Source organism: Mustela erminea, chromosome 18 (assembly GCF_009829155.1).
Source record: "Mustela erminea isolate mMusErm1 chromosome 18, mMusErm1.Pri, whole genome shotgun sequence".
Lineage (NCBI taxonomy): Eukaryota > Metazoa > Chordata > Mammalia > Carnivora > Mustelidae > Mustela > Mustela erminea.
In genome coordinates, this window is record NC_045631.1 from 1,488,552 (window position 1) to 1,507,133 (window position 18,582).

At 56.3% G+C, this 18,582-nt stretch overlaps 2 protein-coding genes across 10 annotated transcripts in view; one reads left to right on the forward strand and one right to left on the reverse strand.

Annotated features, from left to right (window-relative positions):
- The window catches only part of LOC116577136 (zinc finger protein 3 homolog), a 69,229-nt gene that overhangs the window by 12,567 nt on the left and 38,080 nt on the right, over positions 1-18,582 (reverse strand). For 6 of the 9 annotated variants that reach the window (XR_004280416.1, XR_004280415.1, XR_004280413.1 and 3 more), the window contains exons 3-4: positions 11,355-11,522; positions 1,441-1,583 (exon numbers count right to left, since the gene is read on the reverse strand). The exons of 1 other annotated variant lie outside the window; for it this stretch is intronic. The gene's annotated coding sequence lies outside the window, so the exon portion shown is untranslated. Of the gene's footprint in view, positions 1-444; positions 1,584-11,354; positions 11,523-18,582 lie in introns of those variants that run through there. 2 more of the 9 variants (XR_004280420.1, XR_004280418.1) reach the window with 2 other exon arrangements.
- Positions 167-17,122, forward strand: SCIMP (SLP adaptor and CSK interacting membrane protein). The gene is made up of 5 exons (XM_032319962.1): positions 167-445; positions 9,613-9,736; positions 11,101-11,164; positions 11,762-11,835; positions 13,810-17,122. The coding sequence occupies exons 1-5, from the start codon at positions 167-169 to the stop codon at positions 13,962-13,964; spliced, it is 696 nt and encodes a 231-aa protein (XP_032175853.1). The 3' UTR covers positions 13,965-17,122.

Sequence of the window (18,582 nt, forward strand, 5' to 3'; positions counted from 1 at the left end):
GGTCCCTCCAGGGGCTGCCACTGGGTGGGAGCCAACAGCCTCACTCTTGGAGCCCTGGGCCGGCTGCCACAGCCAGGAATGCTCACCCACACTCATCTGCAGGGACCATTCGGCCACCCGGTCCCCCCTGACGAGCCTGTCCCTAGGCCTGACCCCCACCGCTGGGATGGTCCTATGCAGGGCCTTGCAGGAGGAGATCCTGGCTCCTGGGAGCCTCAAGACCCAGCTTCCCTGGAAGAAGGACAAGGCTGCCTGGGGCGCATGGTCCTCCCCCGCCCGAGGGCTGAGCAGGAAGGGGAAGTGTGGTCTGGCTGGGGCTCACTGCTCTGGGGTGGGCGGGAGGCCTGTGGGTGAGGAAAGTCTCCTACCAGCTGCGTCGGGGCCACCGCAGTCGGGCTCCCGCAGTCCCCTCAGCCGCACACAGATGGACACCCTTGCAACCAAGGTAGGCATCTGGGCTTTGGCCCCCTGGGGGGTGTAGCCCAATCCCTGGGTAGCCTTAGCGAGTCCAGTCTGCCTCTCGCTGACTGGCTGAACTCAGAATCACGGCTCCCCTCTGGGCTTCCGTTCCCCCGCAGTCTGCCGGCGGGTTGAACTGACCTCATGACAGGCGGCGAGCCGAGTCTGCTGGAGAGAGCTGGTTAGCCTCTCCGGACTCTGATGAGGAGTGTGGGGATCTGATAGCTGGGAGCACCCTACGGGGTCTGGGCTGGGGGTGAGGGGGCAAGGCAGTGACCATGGCAACCTCGGGCTGCAGCCTGGGGTCCCTGGCACCTAGCCACCATCCGCCTGGGCGTCTTTGCGTGTGTGTCTGCGGCGTAAGGACCAATAAGGCATCCTGTGTTCCCGTGGCCTCAGGGTCAAGCTGTGCGGTGCTGGGCTGGGGTCAGATTCCCACCCGGCCACCTGCCGCTGCCCCAGGGAAATCACCATAGAGAGGGCCTGGCCCTGTGTCTCCCATCCCACCCGGTCACGCATCACTTCTCCGGAGAGACACCCCCTTTCCTGGCCCTGGGCGGCCAACATGGGGCCCGCCCAGGGAGCTTGAAAGTGGGACTGTGGAGCCTGGTGAAGACAGGACCTGGGGGGCCACTCGGTATTTCTTAGGATAGACGAAAATGAGAACTTCTGAGAAACACGGGAAAACACTGCACAACCTAGCAACCACCACGGTAGGGAGTGTGGTGCTGGCCCTCTAGTTTTCCCCCACGTGTCAATATTTTGAAAAGTTACCATTGTCTTATTTTGATTCCATGCGCTCTAGAGAGGACACACAGGCCTCGATGGCTGTCACCAGGCGCAGGCGTCCCCAGGCCCCCCCCCCCCCCCCCACTGATGGCACCAACATTGTTGCCAGACGGTCCCCCAGGGACAGGGCTCTAGGTGTCCCGCTCACGCGCAGAGCCAAACACAAGAAAACCGGCAACAGCGCGAGACAACCTGGTCAGATCCAAGGAGGGACCTCTGGGTTGCAGAACTCCTGGGATAACGGAGCAGGAAGCCCGAGTCATCTGAAGGTCTGGAGGGCTCTGGCCCAGGCAGATACATCACACCCAACGCCACGGAAACACCGCAGGAGCCACCTGTTGGGGAGGGGTGAGCAGAAGCCCTTTTTAGATGGGGTACCCGCCGTCCTGACCATGTGTTCAGTTCCTGCTTCACGGCAAGGCTGGCGGCAGAGCGAGAGGGGAGGCTCTCCTGCCCTTGCTTGGTGAAAGGTCCGTGTTCTGGGCTTTCTCGCAGCGGGCTCCAGCCACAGACGCAGGGAACACGGGGAGAAGCGATTGCCGCGGGGGCACGGGCCCCCCACTCTGCTTTCCCAGGGCCCGGGGCTCCCGCCAGGCTCCTGGGTCTCTTCAGTGTTCTCACCTTGCAACTGCCCCACGCGACCCATCGGGTGGCCCCGTGCGACTGTCTCCCTGGCCGTCCCACGCCGCCCGCGGGGTGCCTCCCTGCTTCCGCCTGCTGAGGTCTACGGGTTCGGCCTCCGACTTGAACTTCCTTCGGGCTTCCTCTCGGGTTGTTTCTAGAAATGCTGCTGCGTGATCGGAGGATATGGCTGTGGATTACCACATGCTTCCCCACCCAGAAATGATTTTTAAGTTTATGTATTTATTTAAGTCATCTCGACACCTGACTCATGGCCTCCCCCACAAAATCGAGAGTCGTGTGCTCCACTGGCGGAGCCAGCCGGGCCGTCCTGAGGGTCTGCATGGGAGCAGGGGCCGAGAGGGAAGAATGTCAATGGAGGGGAATTAAAAGAGGGGGAAAAAGAAGCTGAAACTAATTTTAATAATACATTTAGCTTAACCCAATACACCCGAAGGATCTTTCCCAGAGTCACGGAGTCATTGAGACCCAGCAGGTGCCAAGCGGCCTCGTGGGCCCAGGGGCTACCTTCCCGGGCAGGGCAGGCCTCAGATAAGGGGATTTGCATCCCAGGCCCTAAGGGCAGAGGGCTCGTGAGGAACAGGGGCCCCATCTTTCTGCCGAGCTCTTTGCAGGTGGCCTCCTGGCACTGAGACGCCGGAGGCCTCTTCCAGCTCCAGCTGGAACCCCAGTCCCTGCTGCCACACGCACGTCCTCTCCGCACCCTGTGGGGCTCACGGCTACTTGAGGTCATTCATTCTTCTTGAGAAAAACTCAAGTTTTTATATCCAGGACTTGCCCCACCAGCGAGTCCTGAAAGAAACAGGACTCTCGCTCGCTCGGTACCTTCCTCCCGAGCTCGGGGAGCCGGAGCGGGAGCGCACTGGGTGCACCACGGGTGGGAAGGGCAGTTCATCAAGAAACATCTCCTGTGTGCGCAGGGGCCTGGGTCTTCCCCCACGGCAGGACTGGGCTGCTTTTTGTTTTTTCGGGGTTTTGGTTTTGTTTTGTTTTGTTTTGTTTTTTTAAAAAAAACAAGTGCTGAATAAACCCACGGTTTCTGGAATTCCCGGGGAGGGCACGGTATGAGTTCTGTCCCCTGACTCCTCAGAAATGCCTTTTGGGGAAGTGAGAGCCTGGGCTGGGCCGGTGACTGCGCTCAGCTGCCCTCCCGCCCCGACCACCCACTCGGTGCGGCGGCTGGCGGGCTCCCTGCGAGGCTGTGTGCTGTGCGGGGGCTGCTGGCGCAAGGCCGAGAGACCAGAGCATCTCATGGGCTTCTGTTTGCCAGCCCGCGGCTTAATGCCGGGAGCCCCCGAGGCAGGGGGAGAGGGAGGTGGTGGGGCTGGGCGGGCAACATGGGATCTGAGCTGCCACCTGCATCCCCCGACCCCGTCCTCAGAGAGGACATCCAGCTGCAGGTCAGGGGACAGGCCAGTGTCTCATTCCTTCCTGGATTCCCTGATCCATATGTAGGGAGCACCCACTGGGCTCAGGCGACGTCTAGGCCCTGGACATAGTGGTAAGGGCAGACGTGACCAGTAGGCCCCAAGGCAGTGTGAGAGGCAGCACACGCAGACCCAGCTGTAGGAAGAACTCATTCCTCCCAGCAATGACCGTGCAGTTCTCCCTCCCACCCGCCCTGGCCAGCACCCTCAGACTGTCTCCTACTTCAGACTGAATGAAGGGAGGAGTGGGCTCCCCACTTCCTGCCCCAGATCCTGGCACGCCCTCTCTCCACCCTTGTTCCCTTTTTTAAAAGCCCATCCTTCTTTCTGGCCAGGAAGGTGTCTCTTCTATTTCACTCCTGTCTTCTGCCCTGGCACCTTCTCGCTGCAGACACATGGAAGCCGCTCCTGTTCTAAACCAGCTGTCTTTCCTCCACCTCAGTGTCCGACCTTCTCTGGCCTTCTGGGTCTTCAACACTCTGAAGGGGAGAAGGGTGGGGTCACTATCAGAGGAGGAGACTAGATAAGAGAGTCTCTGTTCCTAGTCACATTCACTTAGACCCTCTGGGGACTTTGGCGGAGATCTTAGGATGCCCCTGCTCTTGCCAGTGCCCTAGGGAATCCAGAGAAGCAATCCAGTGGCCCGAGGGGCCAAGGAAGTCATTCACACCCTAGTAAAAATCAGTTTCTCTTCCTCAGAGTCTGGCACTCCCAGGCAAGTGAGTTTGGATAGAGAGGAAGTGGGGAGGGAGGGACCCTGGAACTCTGCAGTGACTTTCGTGTGACTTGTGGAATTTCAGGCATTGTGACAAGCAAACTGGAAAGGTATTTGTTTCGAGGGGTCCTTTCCAGCGGCTTGTTTTCCGCCCCACTGCTGCTGCTGCTGCCTCTGATGGCAGGGGTGGACGGCAGGGCAGGGGGACCAGCCTCCAGTGTGCTTGCCTGTCCCTGCCGCGGGCTCTACTGACTGGCCCCATGCATGTTCCCCCCTTGGGGCTGAGCCCCCTACACTGCTTGCTAAAAATGTGGATCCCTGAGTCCCACACTGGACCCACCCATCAGAGCTGAGCTGGCTGTGGGGAAGGGGCTGGGGCCCCTGGCACCTGCATTTTCATATACCTCCCAAAGCCTGCATTCAGTGGTCACAGGCGAGGGCACTGGGGTCTGAAAGACCAGGGTTTGACTCCTGATTCTTCCACTAACTGCTGAGATCTAAGCCTCCACTGCTTCATCTGTAAAATGGGCTCAAAACCACAAGCCGCGTTGTGGGATGGGGCGTGTAGAACGCTTGGAACCCATGGGGCCTTAGTGTGTGGTGCCTGTTACTTTTCTGGGACGCATTTTCATACCGCGGTTCCTATTATGCGCAAGACACAGCTAAGGGCTGAGACCTTGCCAGAACCCAGAATAAGGGTTCTGCTTTCAGTTCTGTTACAAAGGGAAAAACACTCAGCGGCTTGACGTCAGCCTGGCAGAGTTAATGCGGCGGGGACTCAGGCAGCCCATGGCACCAAGCTGAAAGCTTAGCTTAGTCGATCCCTAGCTGTGCGGCCTTTAGCAAATCGCTTAACCTCTCTGAGCTCTGTTCAGGGTGAGAACCATGTCCTCAGCAAGGAGGTTATAATAAGGGTTCAGAGACGACATGTCCATCCCTGGTTCTCCACCTCAGCCTCCTATTACCCATCTGGACAATTTTATTAAGACCATAAACAAACCCCAGCGGCCAGGCCCCCACCCCAGATCCATTAAATCAGAGTCTCAGAGACAAGCAGCTGTTCAAGCTCCCTGGGTGGTTCCAAGGTTCGTGCAGGGTGAGGATAGGGAACTTCCATAGTCCTCGAGGGCCTGATGCCTCCAAGCCACTCTGTAACTGATTTCCGAGGAGCGCTCCCACCGCTCCCCTTCCCTTCCTTCCTCCATGTGGGGGTCACCAAATGCTCCCCCAGGTGACAGGACCTGAGGTCAGGCCTGCAGCTCCCGACCTCCCAGCAGCTGGGACCCCCAGGCCTGCACCTGTGGGCTCAGGCCCTGTGTGCTCCCCGCAGCCCCTGGACTGCTGACCTGGGCCCGTGTTCGCTCCTCTTCTGGTCTGTACTGGTCTACACTGGACCGTGGGCCCCCGGCTCTGGCTAGTGGGGCCCTGTGTTCCCTGTGAGCTCCTGTCCTACCTTGAGAACCTTCCTATGTCCTCAGACTCTTGAAAACAAAAATGTTCCCTCCCATGCGACAGACACCTCCCAGAAAGAGAGCCACGTCCGTCCCAGGACTCCTAACAAGGCCAGCCACGCCAGGCACCACGCGGCGGAATTCTGTCAACGACTGCAGACCGTCTGTCCCGTTTTCCCCCTTTTCCTCCTGACTCCCGGGCAGCAAAATACAGGATGCTGAATGCGTAAGCGCATGGAGGCCCCTTAGCGAACGTCTCATCTCATGCAGCTCGGATCCCGGTGGCCGGTGCGCGGAGCCCGCCTGCCCCGGCGTGGGCCGGTGCGGGGTCCCAAGACAAAGGGGGACAGAGGGCATAGGTGGAATCAGGGTCGCTGACTAGCAGCTGGGGAGATGGGAGATCGTGCTGGGTCGTCGCGGGCAGGAACGTGAGTGGCCTCTTGAAGCCGAACAGAACGGGGAAACAGCTCTTCCGTGGAGCCTCCAGGAGGGAACTGTGACCTGCAGTACTGTCTTTGGCTCAAAGACCCTGACTTTGCCCCAGTCGGGGGGGCGGGGAGGGAGCCACCTCAGCCCCCCTGCAGCCCACTCTGCACTACTTCCCTGGTATCGCACTGAGGAGGACAGACAGACAGACAGTCTCCCACCCGTGGCCATTCCTGCAGTCGCCTCTGGGGTCCCTTGGGGCCCGTCGAGAGACTCGGCCGTGTCTGGCCTGCCAGCAACCAGTCCCACAAACACCTCTCTGCCCCTTGCAGCCGGACTCCCACGGTCTTCTCTACCCCCAGGCCGGCCGACCGGGGGTCCAGCTTCCACATGGCCCACACAGGCCCCCCAATGGCTGTCCTCCCCGCCGCCACTCCCCAGAGTCCAGGTCCCCTCTCTGGCAGCACCCAGGACACCAAACTAGCCGGGAGCCCAGAGGACAACGGGCAGGGACAGGACGTGGTCCCTCAGCACCCTCCTCACCCCGCTGCCTCTCCCCAGCTCGTCTCCTCATCCCACTTCCGTTGAGAAGGCGCCTTGCCACTCCACGGGGAGGAGCTGGTTCTCTGGCCCTGGAACGCAGGGACTTGGGGCTTTCCCTAAGGGTCCCGACCGTTCATCCGTGGCTCCCACCACCTCACCACCGTTGCTGCGCTCCTGCAAGCAAGACACCCTGAGCCCCACGCAGCCTGTCCCCGATGGTGGGGGCCATGGTGACCGACATCCGCAGCAGGAGGCCTGGGAGCTAGACAGAAAGCATCCCGCCTCCTCCCTGCCGGGGGACCTTGGGCAGGCCCCATCCCCTCAACCTCCACGCCCGGTCCGGGAAAGTGTGTGGCGCAAGGATGAAGGGAGGGGAGAGCGGAAAGCCCCTGCAGGCCTCGGGCGCCCAGGACACCCTCGAAACGTCTGCTGGCCAGTCAGAGCCGCTCCATGTGTAAAAACAGAACCGCGCGGTACGCATCACTGTGAGGTTCTCAGAAGTGTCCCATGTTCCACTTGGCTGACATCACCCTTCTTCCTCTTTCCTCCCCCCGGGACACGGAGGACAATGATTTGCTTTGAACTTGAAATCTGAGCAGTAGCTTTTCGTCGAAGCTACACTATGTGCTTAATCGATGGGTTTTGTGTGCTTTTTTAAAAATTTTCTTGAAGTAAATACACACAGTTTTTGTTTTGGCAGTGTGGGGGGGGGGGTGTTTTGTTTTAAGTAGGCTCCACGCCCAGCACGGGGCCCAACACGGGGCTGGAACTCCCAACCCTGAGATTAAGATCTGAGCTGAGATCCAGTCAAATGCTTAACGGACTGAGCCAGCCAGGCTCCCTGTAAATACACATAATTTTTTTAAAAAAATCAAGTAATTCAGAGGGTTTACAGTGAAAAGTTGCAGCCCCGTCTCCCATCCTCCACCTTTCACCGTCTCGCGCTCCTCAGATCAACCTTTTTTTGTTTGTCTATTTGTTTTTGCTTCTCAGATGCAATAGTTCTGAATTCGTATGCCCTGGTGTTCACTTCTGTAGCCTTAAAGAGTATGTTTATATTGCCTTTTGGAGAAGTCCTTCAGATTTGGAGAAGTCCTTCTGAAGTCCTTCAGAAGATTAAAGCAGAAAAAAAAAAAAAAAGATAGAAAATATGAGAGACAAATTAGACAAAGAACCAGGAGATACATATTTGAGTATAAGAGAATGGAAGGAAGAAAATTCTGTTTGTCCATCTGTCCATCCATCCATCCATCCATCCCTCTACTCCGCAGAGCTAAAGAAGGTGAGGTTCCAATTAGGTTTATTAAACGAAGAGCCCACACTCTGATGTATGGGATTCTCCTAAGTCCAGTGCCCCATGACCTCAATGGGCCCTGCAAAACCAAATTTCCCAGGGCTCTCCTGAAAGCCAAGTTCCCAGTCCCCGTGCCTTTTCTTTTTCCCTTGGTTCTCCTTCCTCTATTGCTTTCTTCTGTGCATCCTGAAAAGGCGACTTACCCCCAAACCTCTGCTGAGTGCACGCCTGGGGGTGGGGCGACCTGGCTAGCGGACACTTCACTCTCGGCGGAGTCAGTCCCCAGCACACCCGCCACCACGGATCAACGACAGACACGTAATGCTGAGCAAAACGTTGAGCAGAAAAGCTGCGGCATGACGTGCCTGTGGGACTACTAGGAGCACACAACTGGTTTCGCTACGCAGAACTCTGTGAATAGCCAGAAACCATCCTGTTTGATCGAGCCGCGCCCTCACGGAAGAAACAAACCTTGGGAGTGAAAACCCAAATTATAACGGAACAACGTCATAAGTGAAGTCGCTGGGCTGGTAACACACACACGCATGTACACAGGAAGCCACGTCAGAGGTCTTTGCGGGAAAAATGGCCTGAGCAGCCACAGGTCATGGTGCCTGTGTTCTCTGCCTGGCTCCCTGCTTCTACCGCCAGTATCACTCTCAAAGGCTTGAATCGGAAATGGCTCTGCGTGGGCTGCATGGGTGAGACTTCATCGGCTAAACGATGACTCGGGAAGTGGATTCTCACGTACCTGGGATATGCCAGGCCTCAGGGATCTTTTTTTTTTTAATTTGAAAAGCCAAATGAGCAGGCAGAGTGCCCGTGCCCTAGATGGGAGGGGGCGCTGCTTCTCACCCAAGAGCTCCCTGCCTTCCCAGATGAGTCCGGCCCACAGCCCGCTCCCCACCATGGCCCATGTGCCCCCGCTTGGAAAACTAGGGCACACATGTCAGGACTCCCCAGGCTCCATTCGAACAAGCTTTTATTGTGCGATTTCACTGCAGCCTTGATGTAACACAGATTGCGGCACAACCACTCCTAGCTGAATGTTAGTCATCTCCATCCTGCGAAACTGCGGCCGGTCCCCACCACGGGGACTTTCTAACAATCCTCGAACTTTCCGCTCTCTTCCTGTTTCCCTCTCTCCTTCCCCACCCCCTGCCCTGCCCAGGGTATAACTGGGGGGTAACTGGCTTATTGCACTGTCTACGCTGAAAAGGTGCGGCGAGTTGATGGGATACACCTGTGGACCGGGAAAGGCCCAGCACCACCGCCGGCGCCTCAGGCCCCTCGCCTGTGATAAGAACGTTTAGGACCTGCTCGACCTGGCCAGCTTGCAGCCCCCAAATTCCCGTTCCTTTTTCCTGGTGGACTGACTCAGTTTGCCTTGCATTTTTACCTTCCCCCTTCCCCTCGCTCCAGGAGAGCCACCGAGGTATTCTCCTAACCCCCACCTCCAAGAAAAAAAACTAGGAATTAATCTCTTGCCCCTTTGATATAAAAGCAACTGCATTTGGTGGCACCGCCCCTCCCTTGCGTGTTCGACAATCAAGGAAAGAGCAGCGAGGAAGCCCCCAGGCGCGTGTCCTGTCTGCGGCGCACACGACTGCCCTGGGAAGCGCTGGCCGGCGCCGCTCCCATGCTGCACAGGGGGACCGGCCCAGGCTCCAGGGTCTCCCCGCTGCTGGTGGGCAGGGTGTACCGGCCCAGGCTCCAGGGTCTCCCCGCTGCTGGTGGGCAGGGTGTACCCGAGCCAGCACCTGCCTGACCTGTAAGCAGAGGCTCCCCCGTGGCCGCGTGGCGGCCCCCACCCCTCCCTGCCCGATGCCCCTACTCACCCCTCCTTCCTCTGTCTCCTCTCCCCAGGGCCCCACTGCAATGGACTGGTGGAGGGACAATTTCTGGATCATTCTAGCTGTGGCCATCATCCTCGTCTCCTCAGGCCTGGGCCTCATCCTGTATTGTGCTTGTCGGCAGCTGCTCAGGCAGGGTAAGGGCAGTCGCACCTGGGCAGGGAGGGCAGGGAGGGCTGGGCGGCTCCCCCCGTGTGCCAGGCTTCCTTTAGGGCAGGAAGATTCATTCCGGGCCTGTATCTGCTGAATTTTGGATGAAGCTTCATGATTCTCTGGGTCTCAGTTTCCCCCTCTGCTCAGTCCACAATGGACACGTTGGCCTCCACGACTGCCCTCTCTAAGGTCGTCCTCTGAATTCTCTAGTATGACAGCTGCCTTGGCCTCTTCGGAACACACACGAGCAGCTTCCCGGAGGCCTTACGCCAACTTTAGATTGTCTACAAGTGTTTGCTGTTCATCTCCCCAAACGTGAAATCCCTGATCCGATGGTGTGTTCTTGAGACCATATCCCCCCACCCCCATGACCTAAGGATGGTAGTAAGCTCACTGAGCGGTGCGGCCCTCTCCCCGGGGGCGCACAGCCCAGGCGGGGAACCCTTGGGGATTCCGTCTCTCCTGAAAGGTCAGAGCTGCGCAAGGAGTGAGACCTTGTCATTCTCCTCCATCTGTTTTTGGAGATAAGACAGTTAAGGTTCAGAGAGAGGCAAAGCCTTGGCTGAGGCCTCATAGGAGTTGGTGGCAGAGTTGGGACCAGAACTCGGGTCCACTGGGCTTCCTGTGCAGTGTTCCTTCCCTTCTACCCCTTGATTTAAAGAATCTACTTATTAAAGAGAGAGGAAGAGAGTGTACATGTGCAAGCAGGGGGAGGGGCAGAGGGAGAGGCAGAAGCAGGCTCCCCACTGAGCAAGGAGCCCCGTGCAGGGCTCCATCCCAGGACCCTCAGATCATGACCTGAGCTGAAGGCAGACACTTAACTGACTAAGCCACCCAGGCACCCCACACACACACACAGGTTTTTAAAAGATTCTTTCTTTCTTTCTTTCTTTCTTTGAGAGAGCTGGAGCAAGGCGGACACTGGGCCCCAGGAGAAGCAGACCCCCTGCTGAGCAGAGAGCCTGTAATTCTTTTTTTTTCCCACCGTAATTAATTTTTTAAGTACAAAGCATGTTCTGGCTCCTATACTCCTCTGTCCGTTTGCCTCTTAAACAGTTTCCTTTTTAGATAGGCACAAAAGCGTGACCCTGAACAAAAACCTCATCTGTTCTCTTTTATCTCGACCCACGGTATTAACCCTCGAGGATTAGCGAAAGGCTCGGCGGGCAGAAGGCCCGTGGGGACGCCCGTGTCCTCCGCTCACCTGCTCCCTGTCCCCGAGTCCGTGTCTGCTCGGTGGTTCTTCCCCCCATGCCCTGAACACAGCTGGTGTCCACGGACTTCTGAACCACAGAGCCCCCCCCCTCCTGCTTTCTTCCTACGTGGACGTGCTTATCTGATTCCTTAGGCAAGAAGTGGGAGATTGCCACGCCCTGGGAAGACAAGCAAAGAGATGAAGAGAAGATGTACGAGTAAGTAAAAGGAAATCCTCCGTTTCTCGGTTCAGGGGGCTCCCGCTCCCGCCCGCCCCTGCACCTGCGCTACTCCGCCAGGGCACCCTGATGGTCCACTGCGCCTGCGCGGCCCGCTCCGCAGACGGTTCACCCTCACTCCTGTGGAGCGTCCCACCGTGGGCGGGGGGGGGGACCATGAGGGACTGACCTGCTCTCCAGCTCATGCGCATCTGGGTGGTGTCCAGTCCCGGGCGGTGGTGCGCGGTGCCGTGAGGAACATTCCGGTCCGTGTTTCCGGTGAGCGAGTGCGACCATCTCAGCGGGGTGGATAAAGTCGGCTTTAGGAACACAAGGGTTTGGCGCTCACGTCCCCTTCCTAAAACAGGAGAACCCCGGAAGGCAAGCTCCGTGCTAAGTCCGGCTGCTCCCAGGGCGAGGGGAGACGGTTTCCTTACAAATGGGATCCAAAACCTAGAGAACGCGATGCCTCCCGCCTTCAGGAACCAGGGCTTGGATGTTCAACCCTGCCCTTTTTCTGTGATGTTTTCCTTCCAGTCGGCTGAGCCAGGACGGTCAAAAGCACAGCCTTACTCCTCTCTCTCCCTCTGTCTCCAGGAATGTTCTTAACGAGCCGTCGGTTCAGTTACCCCCTCTGCCGCCCAGGGGGGTGCTTTTTCCGGAACACACGTGTAAGTGTCTGTCGCTGACAACAGTTTCATTCAGGGTAGGGTAACACATTTATCTCAGTGTTTGAGCTCGGGCTGCCCGCATGAAATACCATAGACTAGGTGGCTTAAACAACTGAAATGTATTTTCTCACGGTCCCGGAGGCTAGAAGGTCAGGACCAAGGTGTCAGTCAATTTGGTCGGGAGTGTTGGGGTAGGGAAGAGAGAGAGAGAGGGCATTCTGGTGTCTCTTCTTATAAGGACATAAGCCTATGTTATCAGGACCCTATCCTTATGACCTCATTTAGCGTTAATTACACCCTTAGCGGCTCCATCCCGAACACAACCTCGCTTAGGCTTAGGCCTTCAACATAGGAATTTTGTGGGGACACAAAACCAGTCCATACCACTAGCATCTGCAGATGGTACCATCCTTATGAAAGGGACGAAGAAGTTAAAAAGGGAGCAGAGTGAGTAGCAACGCTCCTGGCATTCAGCCTGCAAACTTACATTCAAATCCTGGTTTGGAGCATGAGTGAAAAGAAACCTGGGGTGTCACTGGGCCTCCCACACTTCCCATCAGAAACACTCTGCCTCGTTCCCTAGACTGGAATGTTCTTCCTTAAGCTGCTTCAGTAGTGGCCTTACTTCACCCTTCGAGGTCAGCCCACATGTCAGCCCCTCGGGGCGCCTGGGGGGCTTGGTCAGTTAAGCATCCAACTCTTGGTTTCAGCTCAGGTCATGATCTCAGGGTCCTGGGATCGAGCCCCACGTCAGGCTCCCTGCTTAGTGTGGAGTCTCCCCCTCCCTCTTCCCCCCCTTTTTCTCTCTCTCTCTCAAATAATAAAATCTTTAAAAAAAAAAAAAAAAGGTCAGCACCTCAAAGAGGCCCCTCCTGTCCACCCTCTCTAAAATGAACCTCGTAATTCTCTCCATGAAATGCGGGCCAATTACCCAAAGTTGTCCTACTTTGTTGCTGTTCGTTTGTTTCTGCCCACCCTCCTCCCACTAGAACACAAAGTCGAGGAAATGGGAACGTTTCTGTCTGGCTCACCACTGGGGACCCACCACCAAGACCAGGGCCTGGGGCTTAGGAGAGCATAGGACCGTCTCGACTGAATGAGTACATCGTAAGATTAGCCCATATTTACTGAGCAGCCTGGCGGGGCAGGCCCCGCGTGAGGCACTCTGCGGGCACCATCTCACATGACGCCCCCAACAACAGTGCGAGGCACATACATCCTTATTCCCCTTTGATGGATGAGGACACGGAGGCACAGAGACGTGCAGGGCCTCGCCCATGGCGACACAGCGAGGGACGGCTGGAGCCTGGGGATGAACTGGGCATCTGACTGCAGAGCCCGGCAAGAAATGAGGGCTGGTCCCCTCTCAGGTGCACGTAGGAAGGAAGAGATTGTGGTCGAGAATATTCCCGTATCATCCGAGGCCTACCTGGCTCGTGCATCGTCCTTTCCCTGCCTGCCTTGGTGCTTCTTTGCTCCGTACCCATTCCCTAAACCCCCGTTCTGCAAACACCACTGGCCCCGTCCTTCCTTCTGAACAGAGATTCCTGCCTGAGCAATTAGGGGAAGTTCTGGAAAACACTGTAGGTCCCTGGGAGGGATGTGCCAAAAAGGAAACATGGTTTGTATCACTTCCCTACGAGAATGAGGGTATCACACAATTCTACTCATTTGAGTACCGGCTTAGGTCAGCTTGTCTACACTTCTCTTTCCTGGTTCCCATGACAGGAGTGGGGGAGCAGGCAGAGGGACACGGGAGCCATGGTGTCAGACCGACATCTGCCATCGACCTGCTTGGGGGATCCTGAGGCCGTGTCATGTCTGTGCCTCAGTTTCCCCCATAAGAGATGGGGGTCTGCTCCGCCAGACCGTGGGAAGATTACCCAAACCCATGAAAATCGTGCTGAGTCACTTCATCAAAAACGTAAAAACACACCACAGCTTTGCCTGTAAGGACCTTGTTGTGCGTTCTAGTCCCACAGGAGACCCCAAGTGAGCCACCAGCTACGTACTCGCGGGTCAACAAACTTAGAGACAAGAAGACCATGTCCATCCCGAGCTACATCGAGCCCCTGGATGATTACGATGATGTTGAAATCCCCATACATATGGAAAAGCAGCGTTTCTGAGACCCCTGGCCCTTCTCTGCCGGCAAGTTGAAGAGGATTCGCACAGCTTTTTCAACCCACTAAGAACAGATGAATCCCAACAGAGAGCGGGGTCCCAAGAGTCCGGGGTCATGTCCTGGAGCTCTAGAGGGCAGAGCTTGTGGCTTAGAGCCAGAAGCACCAGCATCCAGAGGAACAGGAGCTGAGCTCTGCCCTGGAGACTCCAAAAGCTCAGGCCTTGAACCTTGAACCTCCCTGGGAGGACCTCTGGATCCGGTCGTGAGAAACACTCTTCCCCTCCTCTTCTCTTGTTTGCTCAAAGTGATGCCAAATCTGGGTGTTGGGCTGCTGAGCCTCCAGGCTCCCATCCCCAGCGCGGCCCCAGGGGCCCCACCCCCCTCCTCACTCCCCACCCTCCTTCCCCCACACCCCACCCTGCACCCAGAGGGCTGTGGGCGGCCGTTCCAGCTGATCGCTTGCAGCGTGTGCAAGTCGCCGCATCACACCTTGCAGGTTCCTCAAGACCGAGCAGTGCATTTTGTTCTTGGGAACCGTCCCCACTATACACCCCCCAAACCCCACAGCCTGTCCGTGACATTAGCCGGATGGACGCCAGATTCAGGTTCTCCCTGATTTTTTTTCCTGCGCCTCCTGGTGGCATCGTGGCAATCAACAAGGACAGAAACGGGTCACCCTCTGGGTCAAAGCACATACACGCAGCAGGGCCATGTGAGATACGTGTCCTGGGGAGCTACAGGAAAGGAGGCTTCCCCCAGGAAAGTCATGGGCAAGAGGCAAGAAAGGGACAATTACGTAGCAGGTTCAAGAAGAGAGTTCCTTCCGTCACGTTCTGCACAAACAGCACCGAGATCGCTGTGCCCGAGCGCTTCTGGGAGGCTGCGCTTGGAGGCTCTGGGGTCAGATGCGTGGAAGGGGCTGGGGTCCTGCCATGGAAGTGCCCCCAACCCCGAGGCCTGAGGCAGCCTGGAGGCTCTGGAACCTTGTCCATTCCTCAGCATTGATCAGCTGAGCCCTCAGATTGGCATTCCTAAGCATACTGGAGACCTGATTTCTAAGCAATCCCCAGGGCATCCCGCAGAGCAGGCTCTCAGGGAGAGCGCCAGAGCTCCGAAAGGCCTAGTGACCCTTGGACTGAGCTCCTCCTCCAGACCGGACACTGTGTGCTCAAGCTGTGTTCAAGCATCCTCCTCTGCCACCGCGGGACCAGTGGGGACGGGGGCTTCCTCCAGCTTCTGTCTTTCTAGATTCCCAGCAGACTTCCTTTGTGACCACCACCTTCTTGTGGGCCATACGGTCCTCTCACTGTGGCCTGATGGACCCCTGGAGCCCCAGGAGCCAGAGAGGCCTCACTCCCCAAGTTACAGGGAAATAAAACGAGTAAGCCACAGGACGGACATGTTCCGCGTGCATGCCGCCTCCCTCTTAGGAATGGTCCGTAAACCGGCCACATCGATGACGAAAGTTAGAAGCAAATACCAGAGAGGAATGACCTCCTCCTCGGTTTCTGGGATGGCCCCATCTCCGGTTCTCCTCCAGCCGGCCCGCCCCCCCGCCCCCAGGTTCTTCCCCGTGCCTACCTCATCCCCCCGAAACCCCCACGGCGGTCCACAGGCTCCAGCTGAACCCACTCCTCAGTCCCAGCCCGGCTGCCCCCAGGACATGCACAGGACTCCCCCCACAACAGGGCCCTCAAGCTCCACAAACCCCAAAAGGAACACTGCCCTACCCCAATCCCAGACTCCCTGCACTCTGCTACCTTTTCAGTCCCTGGAGTCAGAAACCGGAACAGTGTGCGGGATCCTCCTCCTTCCCCGTGTCCCTGCTCTGTGACTGCACCTCCGTGTCCCGGCCCTGGTCAGGCAGCCTCTCCTGCCACTCACGTCTCACCCTCCGCTCCCCTTTCTATGCGACAGCTAGCGGCTTTCTCAAGGGGAACATCTGACCCCTCCATTCTCTTGCTTAAGCCTCTTCTTCATCCATCACCCTCAGAAACCCCCGAACTCCTTAATACAACACATGTCAGGATCCAGTCCCCGGGTCTCTCCTGCAAACTTCCCCTCCCCGCCCCCTTGCAACTTCCATTCTGACAAAATTTTTGCTCCAGTCACTTGAAATGACCTGGTCTGGGGTCTCTCTCTCTCTCTCTCATACGGCTATGCACAGTAACGCCCCTCCCGTCTAGAACATTCTCCCCCACCTTCTCATCCCTCCTATGTCACCACCCCAAACCTGAACCTGGTGCCCTCTTCGATGATCTCCTCCCATAGCATTAGCACCCGGGGATGTCCTGTTTACCTGTCTTCCCCACTAAAGTGATGGGAACATGGGGACAGGGACGGTGTCTTTCCCCCCAGTGTTTTCTGTGGTATTTGTGTTTTCTCCGTCCCTAGCACAGTGCCTGGGAACTTTGTGGATACTCAACAAACATGGCGAAAGAATAATCAGTTGAATGAATGAATGAACAAAGATGGCCCGTGGGAATACATCCGTCTCTGCATTACGATTGCCTGCTTCCTTCTCTGGTCTTTTTCCTAATCCGGGGCTCCTCTGGGGGTGGAGCGTGCCTGGCTCGCGGCCCAGTATCTAGCACAAACTCTGGCACACAGTAGGCCCTTAATAAAAATTTACTGGATGTTGAACATTCCTAGAAAATCTACCAACCAGTTGGACAAAACCAAAGAAGCAGTTTTTCCCCAAGCAGGCACACTGTGGTTGAGATTCTACCCTGGGTACCTGCAGTAAAGCCACGTTTTTACCAGCTTGGTTAAAAAAAGAAAAGTTTTTCCCAATTTGGATGATAACATTAAATATATCAAAATCTTTCAAGGCCTTTTTGTCTGTTCCAGCCCCCTAGGACACCCCACGTCAGCCACCAGCTACACACTCACAGATAAAGGTACAACTAAGAAGACAGTTTCTACACCGAGCCTATGTAATCCGAAGGTGACTATGATGATGTTGAAATTCCTACAAATATTGAAGACCGTCATTTGGAAACAATTCCTATTCTGTCATCTGAACTCTTTTGAGAACTGGTGATTTACTCCTACCACAAATCAGTGGATTAAAATTTTCTTTAAAATACTTAAGTCTGATCTTTATAATACAAATACAATTGTTTTCAGGAAATGCTCTAGTATTACCAGTAAAATTTTTTTTACAAATCATGTGTTATCAGTTAATATGCTTTAGACTGTGAGGAATAGACTGTCCAACAAAGGAGACTATATGGCCTCCCATGACAAGTCTACAGGTAAACATTCCAGGATTCAGCAGCTCTAAGATTCAGGAACAGAAGCTGATTTTTCTTTGATTCTCTTGGTTTTACAACTCATGGTGGCAATGCAGCTGCCACAGCTCCAAGCATCACATCCCCACATCATAACATTTCAACTAGGGAAGAATAGGGCATTTCCTCCCATGTGGCTCTTTTGGGGACAGAGAACATCTTACCTAGAAGCACCAGTGATTTTCCCTTATGTGTCGTTGGCCTGCATGGGTGCACGCTCCCAGTTGCGGCAAAGGCTGGGGAGTGAGCATGGGGCATTTTCAGCCCTTCTCACTGGAGGTGGGCTTTGCTAACAAGGAAAAAGGAGACAAGGGCTGCTGGCTAGGCAACCTCCCTGGGTCAGCTCACTTTCACAAATACCACTGTTCAATATTTGCACTTGTTTCTGGAACCCTGTCAAAGGTGTCGGGGGTTCAGGTCAAGGCCTGGTGTCCAGATACCCCTGTTCACCTTTCTTCTCCTTAGGGGTTTCCACACATGAACACAGAGGGCTACGGGTCAGATGGGAATTGTAACAGTGACAACCCTAGCAGAACAGGAGAGCTACTCTGTGTCGGAGTTCTGAGGTTTCCACCCTACAATATAACCATGTCTGGGAGCTGGCAGCTGGTGGGATGCGGTCTGAGAAGACCTGACCCTCCGCCTCCTCTCCCTCCTCCCCCTCCCTGCTCCTCCATACCCACTCCAATGGGCTAGTTCTCCCCTGCCCTCTGGGGTGCAACCCCAGGCATTACCTGCTCCCGCCATGCTCAGGCAACAGAAGGTCGTGCAGGCATGCATTACACGCCCGTGTGCATTTGTGAAAGCTCGGGGAACGCACACTTCAGATTTCTGCATTTCGACCTAAGAACTTTTTTTTAAATTTTATTTATGTAGAATGACAGTGTGTGGGGGCAGCGCGCAGATGGAGAGAGAGAATCCCAAGAAGACTCCCTGGCTGAGCGCAGAGCCGACTACAGGGCTGGATCCCAAGACCCTGAAATCACAAGCTGAGCCGCAATCAGGAAGCTGACACCTAACCGACCGAGCCACCCAGGTGCCCCTCAACCCAAGTACCTTTTACCTCAAAAGGAAAACTGCCAACAAATCCTGAGCTGTTATGCACTCCGCGGTATTTAGGGGAAGGTGTACGGGTGTTTGCGGGTGACCTTGAAAGGCACCCGAAGCCAAGGCAGCTGGAGAACCCGCACTTTCAGCTTGAGGTTACCCCAAGTGCAGGCGGGGCGGGGGTGGGGATCTGGGCCTGTAGCGCCAGTTCCAGCCCACCTGCTCCCCACTTCCCAGCAAGAGGAAATGGGAGGGGATAGGGGAAGGAAGGAAGGAGACGGT